Here is a 23,083-nt window from a genome sequence, read left to right as displayed (position 1 = left end):
CATCCCAAACACAAAGAGGAAGAATCTCCATGTAGAGCTCCCTCCACTGGGCACCTCCACCTCTAGAAGATAACATGTCACGCTAGGGCATTCACACACGACCGACAGAGGTGAGGAAGTGGAGAGGATACCGGAATCAGCTCTGTGCTGTTTTGAAAGACATGGGGGAGGATTTCTCAGATGGCGCAGGTTGTGGGGCTCTGCATCCCAGGGGAGGGCCAGCTATATTGTGCCAAAGTCAAGTTCCAGATGGGCAGGCATCAAGTCGTCCAATAATCCACCATGCACCTGACCACTTCAATCCCCTGTGCATTCTCAGGGCTAAGCACCATGGTCAGGAGTCTCGATGATTTGGACATGTGTACTGAAGGCTAACTGTATCCTGCCACCCACTTTTCTACTTTTTGAAACCAAACTCTAATCAGGTTGAACAGCCCTGGTGAGAAACTGTAATGTAAACAAAATTTAATTGTCAGTAGAGACTTAAATCCAAGTAACATTGTCTGGTGCAATGGGCAATGTGGTGCCCACTGGTCTCTATTGAGTCAATAAATACTGCCCACCACCTTCCTACATATTTTCCTCACCGACCTGTTTAGAGATATTCATATGATTCTCGACAGCAGTTCAGGCCTGAATTTGGGCCTTCTGTTCTAGAGTGAGGCAGATTACCTCAGTAGCACAAGCACTATCAGATTAAATAATCAACTTCTCAGACATTTTGCAACAGAATACCAGAGCAGGTGGCAACTGATTCTGAGCCTACTGGCCCAGAAGTGGGTGCATTACCACTGCTCTACAGAAGTCTTCTTACCAGTTCTCTTCTTTTCTTTTCTGAAATTAAATTCAATTGGTCAGACAGTCCCTGGCAAGACATTGAAACAGAAACAGTGAACTGAAACTTACAGGCTAGATTAGAAGTTTACTGAAATCAAGTCAAAATATCATTGTCAGTGTAATGGAATATCCCAGCCCCTGCAATTTCCACCAGTCTTTACAGCTCTCTATCATTCCAGTGGATACAGCCTTACTACTCAGGTAGACATTCCTAATAAAGTGCTGTAACAAAAAACAAAATCAAACAGTTAAAAGAAAGCTTCAAAAACATGAAAATAAATTTATTAAACCAAAATAACATTCCCACCACCTTTCTGCGCTGAGTCCAAAACTCTATCTAAAAGAAATTAAAAAAAACTCTCTAAACAAAAGTAGATGCTAGAAGTCAGAAATGAAAACAGAAAGATTGCTGAGTTTCTCCAGCACTTTTTGATTTTACCCAATCTAATTTGAAGTGATTGAAAGTAAATATCGATCGACACTTAACAAGAAGTCGTATTTGTCATACATAACATCTAGTTTATTATATGGTAGCAATGGGTTACATTCACTATAAATACTGTTAAGATTGAGACAGCTGTCTCCATGGGAACCTCCTGTTAGACTGCTTCATCTCCACCCTAAAGACAGAGGAAAACAATCAGATCGGGCAGAGCTTTATTAAGTTTCAACATTAGCTTTTCAGAGCTATTACCTTATACAACAAAGACCATGTTAAAATAGAAAATGAAGTTAAAAATGTCTTTATGCTGATCTTCCCACAGGAGTTTGCCACTAACTAAACCAATGTTTCTATCTTTCTGAATGCATGGCCCTTTAACAATCTGGAATGTACCATACAGTGCAAGAAACAGGCTGTGCACAACCAAAGCTCCCTTTAAGATGCACATCAGCACCACCCACAACATTCTTGAAGGCACCACACTATATGACAAATCGGTCCTGCACAACAGGGAAAGGTAGAAGGAACCTTGCAGCTTGTATCTAGCTGTCTCAAGTGAACCCTGCATTAAATTTGAACCCCATGTGTCATCTAATAAAATTAAATTCATTTCCCTCTATCTGTATCCAAGCCCCCCACTCCCAAACAGCAAACAATAGATATCCTCAATGTCTTTCACCTGACCCTTGCAACATTCTGCACACAAACTGAGTACAGCACAATTGACAAATGAAGCATATTTTCATGAAAGCCATTCTTCAGATTCACAAGTATAATTAGTGAGCATGTATTAATAATCCTTTGTTGGCAGGAAGTGGAGGTAGAATTGGACGCATGTTTTCAAAACCAGTGCAAATGGCATCACATTACTGATGTCTTGTTCCCACATCTGGCACACTGACTTACATTTTGTGGCACAGTTAAGTATCACAGAACTACCAATATGGTAAATGCAAAAGGACACTCTGTTTCTAAAATGGGTTCCCTATTTTTCTTTCAATGTAAAACTAGAAATAGATTCTGATCAACTGAGCAATGCTGCTATTAATGCACAATCTACAAGTGAATTTTAAAGCTTTTGGGGCTTTGGTTTGTGCACATGCAGACAACACAAGTTAGAATTATATCCATTCTGAACAATGTATGATTTCTGCCAGGTGGGACTGTGACAGGAAATACTAATATAAGTAGTGAACAAACTGTAAAACAATTTAACTAATTAATTTTTACTTTCAGAGACAGTCACCTGGGTTTAATTCCATTGCTTGTCTTTACTGGAACTGAATTTTTTTTTTTACAGATAACATGTATTTTTTGTAGCTGCCCTTTGTGACACTGGTATTAGATAGACTAATGAAAGTATCCTGAGACGTGGAATAAGATAGCACCCATGAACAGCACACTTTCATTTCAGTGTACATACACCATCATAAACAAAAGAACAAACATTCAGACTTTCAAGTCTTCAACTCAAAATATCTCATTCAGACAGTTTTCAGGGCTGTGAAATTTTCCACACCATCTGGTCTATATTACGATTGTTGTTCATGTATGAGCTTGAATAACAATGCAGAAGACATGCATCATTGCATTTAATATATGCATATGAAATAGTGAAGCAAATAAATCTGAATTGCACTACGTATAAAAGTAAAATATTTTATACAAAATATATTAATAACAAACAACTGTTATATCTGTTTAATCAACTTTTCATCTTTGTTACCATTTAACTTATCAAAAATAGGTTTAAATTAAGAACTCTCCACTAAAGCACTTTCCAACTTCCAATTTTCTACCCTTTGGCCTCCACTTGTTAAGACCACTTCTGCATCTAACAACTTACTCCATCAATCCCACATCACTACATTCAGCGTCTTTATCCCAGTCACACATTCACCCTCTTAACCTTAGTTGATCACACAATCTCCCTCCAATAATTCTCCTTTGTTATCCAGCTCGGATGACTGTCCCTTCAATGATCAAATTATGGCTCAAACACATAACTTGTGTAACCAAAACAGAAAAATCCAGATAAACTCAGCAGGTCTGACAGCACCTGCACAGCGAAACTCTGACTTAATGCTTTGAGTGCAATGGCCCTTCTCCAAAACATGCCCAAATTTGTGCCATTCCTTTGTGTAATCTGCTTTAGGTCAACAACTCTCTCCATTCCATTTTCCCCACCATTTACAGCAGTGATTTCTGGTTGGTCGATTGTAGTAGCAGCTGATGTAAATACCAATCTTTTCCTGGCTACAATCAGTTTGAAAGAGCTCATCAATTAATCTCATCCCCAAATGTTGTCTGCAAATACATCATTCTATTTTAAGTAATTATTCAATTTCCTTTTGAAAGTTACAATTGAATTTGTTACCATACCTTCAGGCTATGCATTCCAAAGCAGAAAATACTTCTATTCAAACCTTGGGTGCTTTTAACGCATGCAAAATTGTGACATCACAACAGGACCCCACCTATCCCTACATCAGCCCCAGCCCTTAACACCAGTGTAAGCAGTTCCTCCCTACTTATTTCATTAAAACCTTTCAGCATTTCAAACATATCATTGATTTTCCCTTCTCTCTTCTCTTTGAACAATCCTGGTTTCTCACGTCTAAATAAAGCCATTTGCACCCTTTCAAAATGGAACTGTTATTGCTATGGCTCAGTAAATGATGGACAGCATATTTCATTTTCAGAAACTGTAACTTCCATGGCTTAAATTGTCAGTGACAACAATAAAGTCTCAAATCCTATCTGCTCCAAAGGTGTATAATAGATTCTTTGAACAGGTTGACTAGAAAACAACTCTAAATATTCTACTAATATAAATTTTCAAGGTATGAGCTGATGCATTGAAATGGACTAGTTGCAGTGCATCATTTCATGATAATTTTTTTTGTAATATTATCTCAACATTGAGAGATATTTCCAAATGTACCTACCCTTAATAGTTCTCAATCATCACAACAGGGAAGGCATCAGTAAGTGGGCTCTATTCTCCTTTAGTGAACAGAAAAACCATTTACTGAATTCAGTGTTTCTCTCTCTATAGGTGAAAGTTCATTTATCTTCTTTACCAATAGTAGCCAATCTCCAGAAGTCACTGTAATGTGTTATTACTTCATCACTGTTCATTGCGGATAATTGCAGCAAAACCAATTTTCCTGAACACAGGAAAATGACACTTAAGCAACTTGTAATGCCTCACTTTTGATGCAAGTAGCAAAGTTGAAACTATTGAAGAAAGTAAACCAAAGCAGTAAATCTTTGTTTGTTTTGTGTAAAGAGCATAGGAAAGTACAGCATCAGAAATGATTCTGCTGTCCTATGGTATCCTCCCGTAAAAACAAACGCATCCTGAATCACCACAAATGCAATAATAAGAAATATGCCTTCCAATGATTGAACAAAATGAACTTTTATATTTTTCATGATAATGTTCACAAAAATATTACTTCTTGTGAACTAATATTTCACAAAAGTAACCATAGTATCTCTCATCAGAAAGAGATAACCGACGAAGAGTTGATTCCAAAGATCGAGATCGAGAAGGCAGGGCTATTACTGGAGCCTCAGCCAGTGTGGGGATTCAAGATGGCAGCCACACTGGGTGAGTCCGTGAGACCTCCCTACAGAAGTTCTAACTCTAACTTTTTTTATAACAATTCTATGTTTTTAAACTAAAATTTTAAGTCTGTAGAAGTTACTCCTTGCACACATCCACTGCAGTGTAAACTGTATGCCTCACTCTGTCCAAGTATTTCTCACCCAATGATCTGTATGTCCTTGCTTGTGCTGCTCACAAATAAAGCTTTTCATCATACTGCGGTACCTGTGACAATAAATCAAATCAATTGAATCCTTGCTGTTGGCATCATATTACATTACAACCGAGCCATCAAACCGCACAAAATATGCTTCCCTACTTGTTACAGATACCCTTAAGCAGAAGCATATATAACACTAATTCTTGTTGCTTCAGTGGAAGGCGTAAATGAGACCAACATGCCGTGATTCAACTGTTGATAAAGGTATTCTGAAGAAACTCAATAAATTGAGTCATCAGCAAATATGTGCATAGAGCAATAAAGTTAATTATTTGTCTTTATAATGTTGTTATCATGTCAAAACATTTCAAATCTTTTCACAAAATAAACCATAATTACAGAAGAGGAGGAGAGCTATTAAGGCCATCTTAATTTGATCACACAAAGGTTCTAATTTTATGATATTATGACAGTTATTTCTTTAAAAATAACTTAATGAATGTTTGTTGTGGAAACTAAATTTTGCAAGACTAGATCAAGAAACCAGGTCAACCCTGAATTTGGCATTGACTGGTCTGAATTTCTGTCACCTTGTATTTTTGTAACAATTTAATTTAAAGTAATGCTTTCACGATCCCTTTAACACATTACATTTTTACTAGGCATTGTTTTTGCTTTATGGCCAAGGTAAAGTTTTGCTAGCTACAGATTGAGGGAAAGTAAGGTGTGAATCGGGAACTGGGGCAGCTCGAGGCAAAGACACTCCCCTCACGATGATAAATGTTGCAGCATGTAGCAGCCTACCATAAATATTGACACCTGTTTTGATGATTGGTTCAGGGTCCCACCATGACTGTTTCGGCAATGGTAGCAGTTTTGACATGTTGATCACCTCGATCACATTTCCAAATAGTACCATGGCTTTCATTGCATTCATGCACATGTGCAGAAGTTGAGCACTAGTCATCTGCCAGGCATTTAGTGGGCACAGTAATGGAAGCAAGAGGAATTGCTCTTCCTCAATGACCACTTGGTGAATAACCATAGGTATTGAATAAACAGAGAAAGGCAGTCATGATGCCTTCATTCTGTGGAACCTTTCCCCTATTCATTCAATAGATAGTAAGCCAGTATTTATTGCCCATCACTAATTGCTTTTGAGAACATACTGGTGAGCTACCTCCTTGAGCTGCAATTTATTTTGTTTACTGTCACCCACAGTGCTGTTATGGAAGCAGTTTTAAGATTTTAACCCAGGAACAGGGGAGGAGCTGTGATGTTTCCAAGTCAGGATGGTAAGTGACTTGGTGGCAAATTTGCAGATGGTGGTATTCCCTTACATCGGATACTCTTGGCCTTCTAGAGCAGTGGTCTTCAAACTTTCTAAATGCACGATCACCTTTCGAACTTAAGTGAAACCCAGGATACATCCCAAAGAACATACACAATAAACTGTTTACTTTAGCTCTGTATAAATTTGAAATCAAGCATCTAGGCCCAAAACATCAGCTTTCCTGCTCCCCTGATGCTGCTTGGCCTGTTGTGTTCATCCAGCTCCACACCTTGTTATCTATCATTGTTTATTTTGTCCTCTGTTCACCATGTCACCAAGACTGGGTTATAAATTTGGATGCTAGCTGTATACAGTCCTACAAATGGTTCTCTGAGAGGTGAGTGCAATAGCTAGATTTGATTATCTTCACTTAGGAGAACTCTGTCTCCATGCCTTGGGGAACAGAAGTAAGCTTTCACTTTAAAAGCGCAGGATGATGGGAGTAGCATTTTTTTTCCCCTCTGTTTATAAATCCCCAAAAGCCATTATCCCTTAGTCTGACTTTCAACTCAATTTCAAATTGCACATTAAACTCTCTATATCAACTGCTCTGCTTTGAGAATCAAACTGATGGAATTTGATAGCTAACCCACCACTGTCTGCATTCAGGAATTAACTTGAGACAAGCATGACTATTTGTTCCATCAAACCCTGAAATCACTTGCTGAATTCCTGTGCTAACATCCTCAGATCTGCAGAGAGGTCTTCTGGGGGAACCTCTTCTCTGTCTTTAGTTTTTATTTTTGAAAACTTTCTCTGCATTTTTGAGAAGATTTGTAGCTCAGGTTGAGGTTCTGGATGTGAGTTTGCTCACTGAGCTGGAAGGTTAGTTTTCAGACGTTTCGTCACCATTCTAGGTAACATCATCAGTGAGCCTCCGACGAAGCGCTGGTGCTGTGTCCTGCTTTCTATTTATCTGGCTAGGTTTCCTTGGGTTGGTGATGTCAGTTCGGAAATGTCTTTGACACCAAGGTGCAGGTCTCTGCTCTCATGCTGGATATACTAGTCTGATGTGAGGCTGCATCCTTGGGCATCTTTGCCTCATCCTGATGTCTGAGAGATTCTACCACTAGGACCTCTTGTGAAAGACAAGAGGAACTTAAGAGGTCAGTATGGAAACTCTGAATGTTCCACAAACGTTTAAAGGCATCGCAAGCACTACCCACCTCATTTCTAGACTTCTCCAACTGCGCTAAACCCATTCCCACAAAACACCCTTGCCAAAATGCCCACCAATACATCATGCTCACAGGATCCTCTTCCACGACCTTGTGCAACTGGAATGGGAATCTCGCCATCACCAATAGGGACTCCGGCAATGCCCACAGCCGTCTCCTCCATGGCGTGCATTACCTTCAGAAGTCTGCCCTGTTTTATATGCATTGCACCCTTGTTTCTCCTGAAAGGACCAAAGGGAGAGGAGAGTGAAGTATTGGACTGCTACGTAGAGGGCAACAGATTTTTCAAATTGGTTGAAACAGAATTAGTTGTTTGGAAACCAAACAAATAAACACTGTCCACTGTATTAGTATCCTCCTGCAAGATGAGTTGACGCATGCATTCTGTGATCCCATCAACCCCAACAGAGGGCTGTGCATGTTGCTGTCTGTGAATGCAATGGGTCATGAAACCTCTGACAGTACTGCACTCGTGTTTGGCAGCACTTTCCTGAAGCAGCCTTTACTCCTGCAATGTTCACCCATGCCTGTTTAGTGAGGGAGGGATCATTTAGCCACATACTGAAGACTCTCCTTTTGTTGATTGACTGTCTGAGGGGATAGGAATCCTGTTCAAAACATTGATGAGGCCTGCACATCCAATTACTAGATTATTGTGACATTCAGTTAAATGAACTAAACGAAGTCTATGAGTCAGTATGTGTGCTTACCATTGTAATGAAATGATTGCATGATAACTGCAGTGTTTTCCAGATGGCTCATCCATACCTAATAGTATTTACTAATACTGCCATTATGTGGTTCTAGATTGTTGAGATAATTTGCTACAATTCATCTTCTTCTGTCAAGCCTGTTTAGTGATTAGTGGTAAAGGGCGGACCACCATAGAGAATCTGCTGAAGAGGTACTGTTCTAAAGGTAACAAGAATGTTTATCACATCAAAGCAATAAGTTCAACAATATTTGGCTTGGAATAACAACAGGCCTTTAGGGGGCTTATACAAATAATTGCACAATGTTTTATGACTCCTCAGCTACTGAAGCATTCCACGTTCAATGCAAGAAGACTGAACAATACTGAGACTCGCACTGGCAATGTGTGGAACATAAGTGCCAAGCAATGGTCATCTCCAACTAGAGAGAATGTAACTACTACCCTTTGCACTAAATGGCATCACCATTACTAAATTCCCAATATCCTTATTCTGGGTTACCATTGACCAGAACTATGCTACTAGAGCAGGTCAGAGGTTAGGAATCCTGCAGAGAGTAACTCAATGCCTAATTCCCCAAAGATTGTCCATCAATCAAAAGGCAGAAGTCAAGAGTGTGATGGAATGCTCCCCAATTGTCTGGATGAATGCAGCTGCAATTACTCTCAAGAAAAACTTGACACTGTCCAGGATAAAACTGTCTGCTTGACTGGTGCATTAATACCCAGAAACGTTCATTCTGTCCACGACCGACGTACAGTGGCAGCAGCAGCAACAAAAACAGAAATTGTTGGAAAAACTCAGCAAATCTTGCAGGACCTGTGGGAAGAAAGCTGAATTAACATTTCAGGGCCAGTGATCTTTCTTCAGAACTGAACGTCTAGAGTAGGACAACAAAGTGTGTAGCTGGATGAACACAGCAGGCCAAGCAGCATCTCAGGAGCACAAAAGCTGACATTTCGGGCCTCTGAAACGTCAACTTTTGTGCTCCTGAGATGCTGCTTGGCCTGCTGCATTCATCCAGCTTCACACTTTGTTATCTTGTGATCTTAATGGGTTTTTTTTGGCTTGGATTCTGGGAATTTCCAACTATAAAAAAGATCAGTAGCCAGTTAAAAGATCTGGAATGTATTTTGCTGAAAGAAAATCAATTTCCCACAACAGAGCCAAGCTATGCTTTCTTTGTGTTTGTCATCCAAAACAGCAGCAACACATATCAGAAAACAATAAAATTGAACAAAGGCCAATTGAACTTAAATCAACTACAACAGTCAATGCAAAATTTAAAAAAAATGAAGCAATACCCCATAATTCATTAATGTCACTTTTATTTATGGAAACAATGTTTGTAGATATCAACATTTTGCTCGGTTGGGATCAATCCCATTGATTCTTATTCTAACAAGTTTGCCTTTTGCACATTTGCCCTTCATGTTGTTGTCTAGGAACATCTTCTCCATGACCGGCAGGATTTTATTATACAATAAAGAATAGCCTTGTTATTACATGAAATGCAAACTTTGTCTTTTGATTTTTTTATGCTCTGATGTACATGACAGGCTATTTTTGTGGATTTCCATATCACTTGCTGAGCAGCATTTTGCAGATCCCCTTGAGAAAGTGGGAGTGAGCGTTTTTTATTTAAACTGCTTTAATCCATGTTAGGGAATGGATTCATTCCCCACGCTTTCAATAATTCCAGTCTCTTCTATGTACTGTTTTAAAAAAAAACTAACTGTGCATCAGTTGGGAACACTCTACCTTCTGAGGCAGTAAGTTGTGGATTCAAGTTGTGAACAGAAACCTGATGTTGCAGTGCAATTTTGAGGGAGTTCTGCACTATTAGATGATCTGACTTTTGGATGAAACTTTAAATCAAAGCAGTGTATAGCATCACAAATGAAGTAAAGCCTCACGTCGAACTATTTCAAAGAAAAATAGGAACTATCCCTAGTGCACTAGTCAATATTTATAATTTAGTTGGCATCAATAAAACAGAGTGCTTGGTAATTTTTTTTTCTCTGATGAAGGGTCTAGGCCCGAAACGTCAGCTTTTGTGCTCCTGAGATGCTGCTTGGCCTGCTGTGTTCATCCAGCTCCACACTTTGTTATCTCGGATTCTTCAGCATCTGCAGTTCCCATTACCTCTGTTTGGTAATTATCATATTTTGGTTTGAGAGAGTTTTCTGAGTACTAATTGATTACGATAATGCCTACGCTACAACAGCAACCAGATTTCATAACTACTTCTTTGGATGTAAAGCACTTTTGGATACCCTGTACTTCCGAAAGACACTTTATATACCATTCCTCTTCCTTTTTTGTTTCCTCCGTTCACATAGAACTGCACTTTCAAGACGTTAATGTCTATGTTTTGGCCCCGGGTCACTACATTTCCGCGGTTACCGATCCCATAAACCAATCCAGTGGCTCCAATTTAGGTGGCACTTGTATACTGGAAATGTTACTTGCCATTTATCATCCGAGTCTGTATGTTATCCAGATCTTGCTGAAAGCCGCACACAGCTTCAGTATCTAAAGAGTTATGAATGGTGTTGAACGTTGACAATCATCAATAGACATCCCTGTAACAAGTAACTTCAAGCTTTTTAAACACTCAGTCATAGATTGAGGGTGTTGCTGGTTAGGCCAGCATTTATTGCCCATCCTTGACTGCCATGAGGGCAGTTTTATTAAGGGTCAACTACATTGCTGAGAGCCTGGAGTCACATGTAGGCCTGATCAGGTGAGGATGCAGTATCCTTTGATGAAGGGCATCAATAAACCGGATGGGTTTTTCCCACAATCTGCACTTTCTCCACTTTGTTTTCCTTTGTGTGCCCCTGGTTTCTTCCCACAGTCCAAAGGTGAACAGATTGGGTGGATCGGCCATGCTAAATTTCCCATAATGTCCAGGAATGTGCAGGCTAGCTGTGGGAAATGCAGCATAACAGGCATAGTGTGTGTGTGGGGGGGTGGGGGGGAAGAGTTTGGGTAGGATGCTCTTGAAAAGGGCCAGTGGTGTCTCAATGGGCCAAATCACGAGACACTGTCAGAGTTATTTTTTATTGAATTCAAATTCCACCATTTGCCATAGCATGATTTGAACCTGAGCCTCTGAATAAATAGCCTAGTAATAATACCACCAAGCCGTTGCTTCCCCATCATAAACGTGAATCTAACCACGTTTCCTTGACATTAAATCAATGACATTGTCATCACTAACTCTGTGTAAACAGCAAACAATTCAAAGTAATCCAGCACAGAAATAGACCTTTCAGCCCAACTTGTCCATGTTGACTAGGTTTCCTAAACTGAGATTGTCCCATCTGTCTGTGTTTGGCCCCCTTCCCTCTAAACATTTCCACCCGTATACCAGTCCATGTATCTTTTAAGTAATATAAATAAGTCTACCTCCACCATTTCCTCTGGCAGCTTGTTCCATATACACACTGCTCTCTATTTGAGAGAGTAATTTGATCAAGAAACATCTCCAGGTAACAAACTTTGTCCCGATATAAAATCCAGGGAATTCAGCTGCTGTCAACACTGCGAATGTGACATTATTTGAACATGAAAACCTCTGATTCAAAGTCAGATACATTATCATTGTGTTGCAGGCCCAGACCAAAATATCCAAATAAGTGCAATAGCTACAAGAGCAGAGACTGAGAATTCTGCAGTGAGCTACCTACAGTATCTCCCAAAGTTATCCACCATTCACCTGTGGAAGCAGAAAGCCGACATATTATACAGTTTTGCAAAGCTACAATATCTCTTACAACTTCCATAACTAATTTTAAAAAAGGCACCTAAGATGTATATTTAATATGAAATCGAACAAAATCATGTATTAAATAAAAACCTGAGATGCCCTCCAATTCATATTTATGGAATTCCTACTCGTTTTCCTCTTTTTTTTAAATAGTGAGGACATTCAATCCTGGCAAATTACTGGATCCAACTTGTAAATGTTTTATTTCTGAACTATATCAAACCAAATATAATTAGATCCTGAACTCCATTCAAAGTATAAACAGAGGGTGGGATTTCAAGGGAAAATATTACAATCCCCCACTATGGGGTTTGCAGATGGAAGATTGGGTTCTATGTCACCATGGACTTCCAACCACTTTTTGGCCCTTTTGCAATTGGGCAGATGGTGTGTGGACAAGACCTCAGGTGACCTGCACAGCTGTAGCATGGACGCTGGTGGAAAGGATTCAGGAACAGGTCACTCTGCTCAGGCTTTATGTTGGAAGGGTGTTTGGATCCGCCCCTCACCATCAACTGTTTTCAGCCAGTCCGAGGTTCTCCTGGGTTCACAGAGAAAAACATCGCAAACCACAGCACTGTCATTCCTTCTGTGAAAATATCACTAACAGGATGTGAAACACTTGCTGTCCAAATCCCTGGGACCAGCCAATCACTTGCTTGCCAGACATGAAGCCTGGAGGGGTTTTGCTGTAGTTACCTGCTGCTTCTTTGCTGTCTTTGTAGAGATTGCAGAAAAGTTTAGCTTACAGCCATGGAGAGTCAGAAACAGGAGTAGTAATATACTCCTGTCCACATCGGGTGCTCACCCCAATTCTGCCCCATAATCTGTTCCCCTTACTGGCTTCTCTATTAAGACTCCACGCGCAATTTGACATAATTTTGCCCTTCCTGCCATGAAACAATTGAGACTAGGTCCTGGTCATGGATTGTAGTTCCAGTTCTGCCCATTGCTGCCACTCGAGCTGCAGGGACTATAGAGCTGCCAAGTGATTGTGCAAATTAAAAGTAGAATATTTCTGAAAGAAGGCCCGTGCTGTTGAAGATTTTCACCTTTACCCATCAACACAAATGTAATTATACCAAATTTCAAAGGGAAACAATAATTTGCTATTTAACATGTACATATTATGAAGAAGCTCAGAACTAGTACAAAACAAATCTGCTGATGATGGCCCACAATTCCTCCTATGTAGTCAGTATTGTACTATTAGCCATGTTATTAATCAATCATATTTAACATGATGGCAGTGTCAAGCAACATCTTCCATCAGGGTCTATATGGAAGCCATTCTTAATTTATCCTTTAAGTTGCAGACAACTCTCCCACTGGATGTACTACTGAGCTACTTGCATTTGTGAGAAATGTCAAGATCCCCACCTAGAGTATGTTGTGACCCCTTGCTGCCCTTAATGTGTTCACTGTTCACTGTGTGGTGTTCGATATGGAGGATTATGGAGTCATCAACTGAGGGATGCAGAAAGTGATAATCAGGAGGAGGTTTTCTTGCCTCTGTTTGACATGAAACTGAGGCTTCATGAAGTGCAGAATCAATGGCACATTCATCTGATTCTTTCCCATCAAGCTTTGATAGCCATTTGTTAATCTGGATCATTATTCAATCCTACTTGGGCATTTTTATTGCAGTAGGCTTTGAAAAACAATCCTAGGTATTGGAAATTGTGCCAAATGATTGTATTAGAATTCTAAAAATAAATTCCGTGCTTCAACCTCACAGCAGTTAAGGCAACATTTCCTTACCCAGTAACTCATTTTCTATCTTTTCTTATGCTATGTTCAGCAGATGTGAATGACTTGACTGTTTCCCAGGGCCTCTAATTACATATTATTATTTTGCCTCTTCATTAAACTTTATACCTGAATTTCTCTGGCTACTCTGCTATATCCATCACTAACTCGATGCCTATCCTCACTGGCTGCAGTTGGTATATTGCTTTGAAATACTGTGCTGTATCCTGACTCCTCCTTTCCAAATATCTCATACCTCCCATATCACTGGCTTGCCCTGGCCTCAAAGCCCTTGTAGATCCCAACTTGAAACTCTCTTCTTAAGGGTTTCTAATTCAAGACTCCAATCTACTCTCTTCTGCTGACAGCTGGCAGGTAGGTGGATCAACTGCTGGAGTGTCCTAAATTGGGAAATTTGGGTCTGCAGGGCAGGCCACTATTGTTCTTGGCGAACAACACCAATTCTGGATATAGATTTCTCATTAATGACAGAGTTGCAATCATTCAGCAGACGTAGAGCTAATGCAATATTGAGGCAACAGACAGTAGATGTTATGTGTTAACTAATTCAGAAGCTAGATAAAGCAGAGAGCAGAAACAGGCCTGTGATTGACAGTGCTAACCTTTAAGAAATTATGTTTTTTTAAACTTCAGCTAAAAGCATGAAGCATTATGTAAAAGTCTCTACGCCAGAACTCTATTGAAGCTATAACCAGCTGTCCAATGATAAACACTGAAATTACTCTGGTATACAAAGCATCATATAAACCAGAGTGTGACATCTTTTGACAGTGTGAAAGCATTGTCTGTCTCACACACTGCAAAATATGTGATGTTAAAATAGTTCAGCAAATGCATCACCTTGCTTTGCAAGTACCATAGCCTGTCAAAAAGTGATCAAATGACTATCAGATAATATTGTAGATATATTGTTTATTTGATGCTAGGTATTTATCATTGACTCAGCATCACTATGCAGCCCTAGAAGTGGACTTTGCAGCTGCTTTAATTTACCTCTCCAGCTCTAGCTGAATAGTTCACAGCACAGAAACCCAAGACCCAAATGTACTCCAGCCTGCAGGCAAACCAGAAAAGGGGAGTCGTAATTGCTGTACTGAAGTATTGGTTATTATTATCTTAGAATTATAGGATGCAGCAGAGGAAGAGGATATTTAGGCCTTTGTCTCTACCAGCATTGTGGAAAAGCAATCCACGTAATCCCATTTTGCTCTCCTTCCCAACAGATTAATTTATTTCACATTACTTTACAAATATTTAACTGGTTTCTTTTTGTAAGTTGTTATTGGATCTGCCTCTACCACTATTTCGAATAATATTTCCTAGATCATAACTCTCCGTGCAAGTGTTGCTTTAATTCATGCCACCTCTGGTTATGTTGCTGATTAGTTAAATCTGTACTCTCTGGTTGTCAGTACTGTCACTGGAAGCAATCATTCCCTAATTTCTCTAGCAAAACCATTCATGAATCTCAACACATCCATCAAATCTCCCTTAGCCTTCTCGGTTGTAAGGACAATAACCCCACTTTTTTTTTCCCATTCATTAATGAGACGTGCACAATACTGGGTGGGCCAACATTATGTGGTCATCCCTAATTGGTCTTGAGAGGCAGTGGTGAGCAGTCATCTTGAAATGTTACATTCTATGCAGTGTAGGTACATGCAGTGGTACTAGTGGAGGCATTCCAGGATTTTAATCCAGTGACAGTGAAGAAATGGCAATATATTTCCAAGTCAGAACATATGATTTGAAGGGGAAATTAGATGAGGTGGTGCAGTGCTCAAATGCATTTTCTGCTCTTTTCCTTATAGACTATAGTGGTCTTGGGTTTGGAAGTGGCTGTCTGAGGAACCTTGACAAATTTCTGCAGTGCATCTTGCAGATGGTACACACTGAAGCTACTAGTCTGTTACGGAGGAGTGAATATTTGCTGATGTGGTGCCAACCAAGCAGGCTGCTCAGTTCCGGATGGTGCCAAACTTCCGAGTATTTTTGGAGTTACACTCATGCAGACAAATCAGGAGGATTCCATCACACAGCTGACTTGTTCTTGTAGTTGGTAGACAAGCTTTAGGGACCCAGAGGTGAGTTATTTACTGCAAGATTCCTAATCATTGACCTGCTTTTATGGCAACAGTAGTTATATGGCTAGTCTAGTTCAATGTCTGGTCAATGGTAACCGCCAGCTTGATGAAGGTATGGGATTATGTGATGATAACATTCAATAAAACTAAGGAGCTGTGATTAGATTCTCTTTTGCTGGAACAAGGCGTGGAGCTGGATGCACACGGCAGGCCAGGCAGCATCAGAGGAACGGGAAAGCTGACATTTCAGGTCGGGACCCTTCTTCAGAAATAGGAGAGGGGAAGCGGCAGTGCTAGCAGGAAGATAGTGGAGCGGATAGGTGGGAGAGAAGATGGATAGACCAAGGAAGTGGGGATGGTGGGGCGGGGGTGGGGGGGGGGGGTGGGGGTAAGTGATGTGGCTGGACTTGGGATGAAGTCGACCCCATCTCAAGACCAGCCCCACACTCTTCCCCATCTCTTTGGCCTGTCCATTTTCTCTCCCACCTATCCACCCCTCCCTCCTCACTGACCAATCCCCACTTCCTACCTATGCTTACCTTTACTAGCTTTATCCCCACCTCTTTGACCTGTCTGTCTGCTCACCCACCTTTCCACTCTACTATCTACCTGCTATCGCCACCCCCACCATTTATTTCAGAGTCCCCTTCCCATCCCCAATTTCTGAAGGGCCCCGACCCAAAATGTCAGCTTTCCCACTCCTCTGATACTGCCTGACCTGCTGTGTTCCTCCAGCTCCACACCTTGTGGTTATCTCAACTTTATCCTGACTCAGTAGTTGCAATGTTCCATCCCAGGTGACATCCTGGTGAATATCCTTAGCAAGCTCTTCAGTGCAATTGCAACCAGTTCCGAAATACCTCCCTGCTCTTATAACCAATGCCACAACCAATAAAGGCAAGTATCCTGTATGCTTTCATAAATATCCAATTAACTGTTTCTGCTATCGTCAGGGATCTGTGGACAAACACCCCAAGATCCATCTATTTCGGAGAGTTTCCTTGTGCCTTGCCATTTGTTGAGTATTCCCTTCCAAAGTGTATCCCTTCGCTTATAGTAAAAACAACCAAAATATTTAGCACACCAGTCATGATCTCTGCCTCGACTTGACATTTTTTTTGAGTGTCTAATCTAACCCTCCTTTCCACTATCTACACTTTTACCGCTCCTTTGCATATCAAAGACTTTTAGGCATTCTTCATGCCAACTACTGTCTTGTTTCTCATACTCTATTTCCTTATTTCTAGTTCTCCCATATACTTGTAAATGATGTTATCGAACATTAGGCTGCAAAAATGAAGAGTATGACATACTACACTCTTACGTTTTGAATCAAAATTGTGTTCCTCTATCAAGCAAATATATATCTTGTCCATTAGTACTTAACATAAAATCAACTCTTAAAATATAGTTCCTTTCGACAGTTATGCAGGAGTATCTTATTTTCACCATCACTGCTGATTTCCACCAGAGTGCTACATTAGTGAATGCCAAAGAAAAGAAAGTAGAATTGGGTTAAACAAACAGGCATGTCAAAGATAACCACATTCACTTTTCAGACATTCATACAACCATTGAATAGAATGTCATAACAAATAAACCAAACAAATCATATTCCGGAGTAAAACATAGATCACACGTTACTTTTGGAATTTGGCTACTGTGGTAGTATAGTGATTGTAACAAGGTCAGCCAGGTGAACCTCACAGGATATAAATTCACTGACTGGACCAGATCAACAATCCCAATCAGGGAGCCCTGGCTGACAGATATAAACAGGAGTGCCAGAGGCTCTGCTCATTGAGGAACCTGGAACTCAGTGTCAAGTACAGTGCACATGCAGATAACGGATGACTTGGTGATGGGAGGTAAATCAAATTAAGAGGCAGTATGTTTTAGTTTTGAAATTTGGTTTGACAGTGGCCAGTCACTAAGTATATTCAGTCAGAAGTCACATGACATCAGGTTATTGCCCTACAGGCTTATTTGAAATCACAACCTTTCAGAGTGCTGCTTCTTTGTCAGGTGGAGTGAAGAGAAGAGAACAGTCACGGAATTCATAAGTGAAGTGATCATTTCAAAATAGTTCCAGGTAATTAAGAGTGTCAAAAAAAGTACAAATGGCGTGAGTGGAGAAAAACTGAATAACGAGTGATTGCAGGTGATCAAAAGTGTCAAACGGTGTGAGTAATGTGTCAACAGCTGAATAGTAAGTGAAAAGATAATCTATGATCTGATTGAGGCAGGGAGATAATCACAAAACATCAGAAATAAGATGGTGCTTGAGACTAAGCCAATGGCAGGAATAACAGGATAGATATTAGAATCGCATGATGAATGTCTAACCAAAGTAACAAGTAATCCAAGATTGTACAAATTAAATAAGGTGGAGAGATCATAAGTTATCAAGTTGATGGTGTCGCTTCACCTGATGGAGGAGCAGTGCTTTGAAAGTTTGTGCTTTCAAAGAAATCTGTTGGACTGCAACCTGGTATCATGTGACTTCTGACTTTGTCCAACATCGGCACCTCCACATCATAATTAAGAGTATTCAGAAGAGGCTGCCAGTGCACATTTAACAAAAAGAGTTTAAGTTTAGTAAAATAAAATATAAAAAAGGTCAAAGCTTTATAAATTTATGATAATTTGGAAATATCTCACCATAAACAGCAAAAAGATAGATTCAAAAACAGAAGTTGCAGGAAAAGCTCAGCAGGTCTGACAGCATCTGTGAAGGAAAAAAGTCAGAGTTAACATTTTTTGAACAGTTCTGAGGAAGGATCACTGGGCTTGAAATGTTAACTCTAACTTTTTTTCATTCACAGATACTGTCAGACCTGCTGAGCTTTTCCAGCAACTTCTATTTTTGTTCCCGATTTACAGCATCCACAGTTCTTTCAGCTTTTAAAATAAAGATTCAATTGTTCTCTTACATCAAGATCCTTTACGGACAATACCAGTAATGTATCACTAATAAAATTGCAAGTATCTCCCAAGTGGATTTTGGCACATACAACAGATGTGGTTCATTCTTATTGCTCCTCAACAAAACATGTAGGTGCAAGCTAACTCACTGACATTTCCTCTTTGAACTTCAATGTCTCCTTTCATCCCGATGTACTGGGCTGAATGTCTTTCAAGCTCTGTTGGCTTTGTCATTGCCAAAACTAAACTGTCTTTCTGCTTATATGGATCTTTTCTTTTGAACTGATCCAGCCTTTGGTCTTTAGATTCCCTTTAGGAGGTGATAAAGCTCAATTTAGCAAACACTTACAGTAGTTATTCCAGTAGATAACTTAATTCCGTCGGTCTTTTGGAAATACCTCTTTCCAAAAACCTATTTCCTCCACTTCAGAATCAAAGTTCCCAAACAGTAATAATAGACCATTATCAAATCTTCATCAGAGTGTCATTTTGGTTAAACAGGATTAAACTTACTTCATTCCAGCAATTTAATAGGCTCTTTAAAATTTTGCTCTGAAGTATTTGTTTATAACATTTAGTAATTGCAATAGGTTGGGTTAGTCCGATTGGCTGGATGGCTGGTTTAAGTTGCAGAGTGATACCAACAGCAAGCATTCAATTCCTGTACCAGCTGAGGTCACCATGAAGGGCTCTCCTTCTCAATCTCTCCCCTCACCTGAGGTGTGGTGACCCTCAGGTTAAACCATTACCAGTCAATGTTCTCTAAATGAGAGACCAGCCCCATGGTCTGGTAAGACTATGGTGACTTTACCTCGCTGGAGAAATGACTTTTAGTACCCATTTGGAGCATTCCAGAGGAAGCAGGCACTGTTTAGATGCTGAATAAAGATCCTTTTATTTTGTTTCAACAAATGTTGTCAAATCTCATGGAGCAAGGATTAGATTCAGAGTAAAAATTACTTTAGTATATCGTAAAACACTACTTGATTAGATACACCACAATTTAAATATGAAATTAAAGTCCTCTAAGGTTATGTCAAACAACCCTCCTGCCAGGGCAGGTAACTTCCCGTACTTTCAGTTTGCAGGATTGAATCAGCTGCTGCATTAAATTTTGCAACATTTCAGAAGCTGTTTGAGACCATTTAAAAACCTAATGAAATTACTTTCACAGACTAAATAGGTAACATTTCTTACCACCCCCCCTCCCAATCTAACATTGAGATGGGCCAAGTGATCAGTTTTCTTCCACTCTTCTGTTCACTCAAAGCGGACGGGATTTTCTTTGCAGCTTGCTAGATTGTCAGCAGGAAAAGCATTTTGCATCTGACTTGCACTTAAACTACATTCAACTACAGCAGGACTGTAAAAAGTACTTACCAGAACTGAGCCATATGTCTTCATTGCTTTCAAAAGAGAAGTTGGAAGTGAAAACCCCAGATACATTGTAGCAGTAAATAGTGCAGGTAACTGACTGAAAAATTTTCAATACGAAAGGGACTGATAATATCTGTGCTTGTGAGTTCGTCATACGGAAGTAGGGGCGTGAACGTATTTCATGCAATGTTCCAGCAATTTTCCATTAGCATAAGTTTCTTAGTCATTTTCCAGCCTCAATTCATTTTGTACAAGAGCTGGATCGAAGTGTCAAAAAAGAGAGCATTTCAATAGTAATTTGAGACAGTTACTAGAAATCTCAAAAAAACTTGAACAGTCACCGGAAGACTAAAAGTTTTAATACACTTTTAATAGGCTGCAAGAAAAGATCAGCCGTGTTAAATGTAACAAGAATTGCCAGACTGCCCCCTAACCAACTCTAAATAGAAATGTATTTATTGCCAAAACAACGTGATTTTTATTAACACTTCCATGCCTGAAATCAGAAGATTAATCGTAAAACATTTCAGAGATAGTAGGAACTGCAGATGCTGGAGTATGAGATAACATGGTGTAGAGCTGGAGGAACACAGCAGGCCAAGCAGCATCAGAGGAACGGGAAAGCTGACGGTTTGTGTCTGAACCCGGTCCAGATCCGAAACATCAGCTTTCCTGCTCCTCTGATGCTGCTTGGCCTGCTGACTTCATTCAGCTTTACAGAAGGAGAAAACACAATTTTGGGAGTCTGATCTGATCCATTTCAGTTTTAAACATAAACTCTTAATCATATCAACTAGAGGTCCACCAAAGATTGCAAGCACCTGGAATGTCAGCCTGCTCTTCAAACTACCCACAAATCATGGGTGTTACATTTTAATTGATGTACACTATATTAAAGAGATTATTACATAATTATTTAAGATTTTGAGAGACATTTTTCTCGTTGCTGAGATCACTTCATGGCTGTTGTATGATGAATTCTCAGCATACTGCATCTTGGTGAAATCATCCTCCTTCCTGAATCTGTAGGGCCTGCTTCGTTTAAGTGTAGCAGAGTAAAAATACCTGAAAGCAAGAAATGTTTGAAAAACAGGAGATGGCTTGTTTTAAACAGGATGGATTTAATTGTTTAATGACAATTATATACAAGGCACATTGGTGGGACAGACATTGGGCTGAATTCCACCCCCCCCCCCGCCCAGAAAGTGTTACTTTCAAGGAAATTAATGGAGGGTTCATTGTGTGAATCCTAGCAAGTTTGCTTGTGCAATTTTATGTTGATCAACTCATTAACACAGCATCCTGTCTGCATGATGCCATTCTCCTAGTAACTTGTAAAGCTGGAATCGTAGAAAATAGGTGCAAGAGTAAGCCATTTGGCCCTTTGAGCCTGAACCACCATTTCATATGATCTTGGCTGATCATGTGATTTCAGTATCCCACGTTTTTTCCAAACCCATTGATCCCTTTAGCCACAAGGGACATGCTCAGAACCCACTTGAATATATCGAGTGAACTGGCCTCAACAGCTTTCTGTGGCAGAGAATTCTACAGGTTCACAACTCTTGAGTGAAGAAGTTCTTCCTCATCTCATCCTGAATGGCTTAAAACTTCTTATTCTTAAACTGTGATCCTAGCTCTGGACTCCCAACATCGGGAACATTCCTCCCACATGTAGCCTGTCCAGCCCCATCCGGATTTCATATGTTTCTACGAAATTCCCCCACATTCTTCTAAATTTCAGCGAATACAAGCCCAGTACAAAAGAGACTGAGAAAATCTGTGCTTGTCAGTTCATCATACAGAAGTAGGGGCAGCAACTTATTTGACTCAATGTTCCAGTAATTTGTCTATTAGCTTAAGTCGCTTAGGCATTTTACAGCCTCAACTTGTTTCGAGTAAAAGCTGGATCAAAGTATTAAAAAGACACAGCATTGTGATGGCAATTTGAGACAGTTACTGGAAGCCTAAAAGTTTTAGTGCACCTTTCATAGACCGCCAACATACTACTAAAGTTTGGTGCAAACTTCTGGTAGAATCAGCTCTGTACCAAAAATCATAGCACTTCCTTCTTCAAGGATGGTCTTGGAAATTCCTTGATGGCCTTTGTCTTCACATTCCTTGGTGTCCAAAGAACATCACTTCCACCTTCACAAATTCTGTCTTTGTCAAGTTTATGACCAACTTCACATTCTATAGTCCCTCAAAAAGCTCTGCTAAATGCACCTTGTGATCTTTCCATGAGTGGCTAAAGATCACCAAGTCATTCATACACACGCACACGGCACAATTAATCAATCCTGCAACAATTTTGTTCACAAGCTTTTGAATTGTGGCTGGTGTGTTGTTCGTTCCAAAGAGCATTACTTAATTGATACAGCCCATTTGGGGTGACAAAAAGCAGACACTTCTTTTGCTGTCTCCAACAAATGTACTTACCAGTAACCATGAAGAAAGTCCAACTTTTGTGATGTAAGTGGCTTATCCAACTTTTTCCACACAGTTCTCTGATATTGAAATTGCATATGAGTCAGATTTATTCCTAGTTTTGACCTTCTGGTAATCTATGCAGAATCGTTGAGTACCATCCGGTTTGGTAGCCAATGTTATTAGCAAACTGCATTCATTTTGGTTTGGCTCGATGATGTATTTTTGAAGCATTACTTCCACTTCCTTCCGTCACCAGACTCGAAACATTAACTCTGATTTTTTTTCTTCAGATGCTGCCAGACCTGCTGAGCTTTTCTAGTGACTTCTGTTTTTGTTGCTGATTTAGAGCATCTACAGTCCATTTGGTTTTTCTTCTGTACTGGTGTTGTTTCAAGAGGATTAAGCCTGTAGGGGTATTGCTTTATTGGAACAGCATTTCCTACTTC

The 23,083-nt window shown here is 39.9% G+C and overlaps 1 protein-coding gene across 2 annotated transcripts in view; it reads right to left on the bottom strand.

Moving 5' to 3' along the window:
- The window catches only part of arhgap36 (Rho GTPase activating protein 36), a 187,212-nt gene extending 166,880 nt beyond the window's left edge, over positions 1-20,332 (bottom strand). Inside the window, exons 1-2 of one of the 2 annotated variants that reach the window (XM_048544035.2) lie at positions 20,211-20,317; positions 18,567-18,633 (exon numbers count right to left, since the gene is read on the bottom strand). In XM_048544035.2, coding sequence (XP_048399992.2) covers positions 18,567-18,569 — 3 coding nt within the window. In that variant the 5' untranslated portion in view covers positions 18,570-18,633; positions 20,211-20,317. Of the gene's footprint in view, positions 1-18,566; positions 18,634-20,210 lie in introns of both variants that reach the window. The other variant, XM_048544034.2, reaches the window with a different exon arrangement.
- Positions 20,333-23,083: the final 2,751 nt, after the last annotated feature.

Source organism: Stegostoma tigrinum, chromosome 15 (assembly GCF_030684315.1).
Source record: "Stegostoma tigrinum isolate sSteTig4 chromosome 15, sSteTig4.hap1, whole genome shotgun sequence".
NCBI lineage: Eukaryota > Metazoa > Chordata > Chondrichthyes > Orectolobiformes > Stegostomatidae > Stegostoma > Stegostoma tigrinum.
The sequence above is the reverse complement of the archived record's forward strand: the minus strand, read 5'-3'. Positions and strand labels throughout refer to the sequence as shown.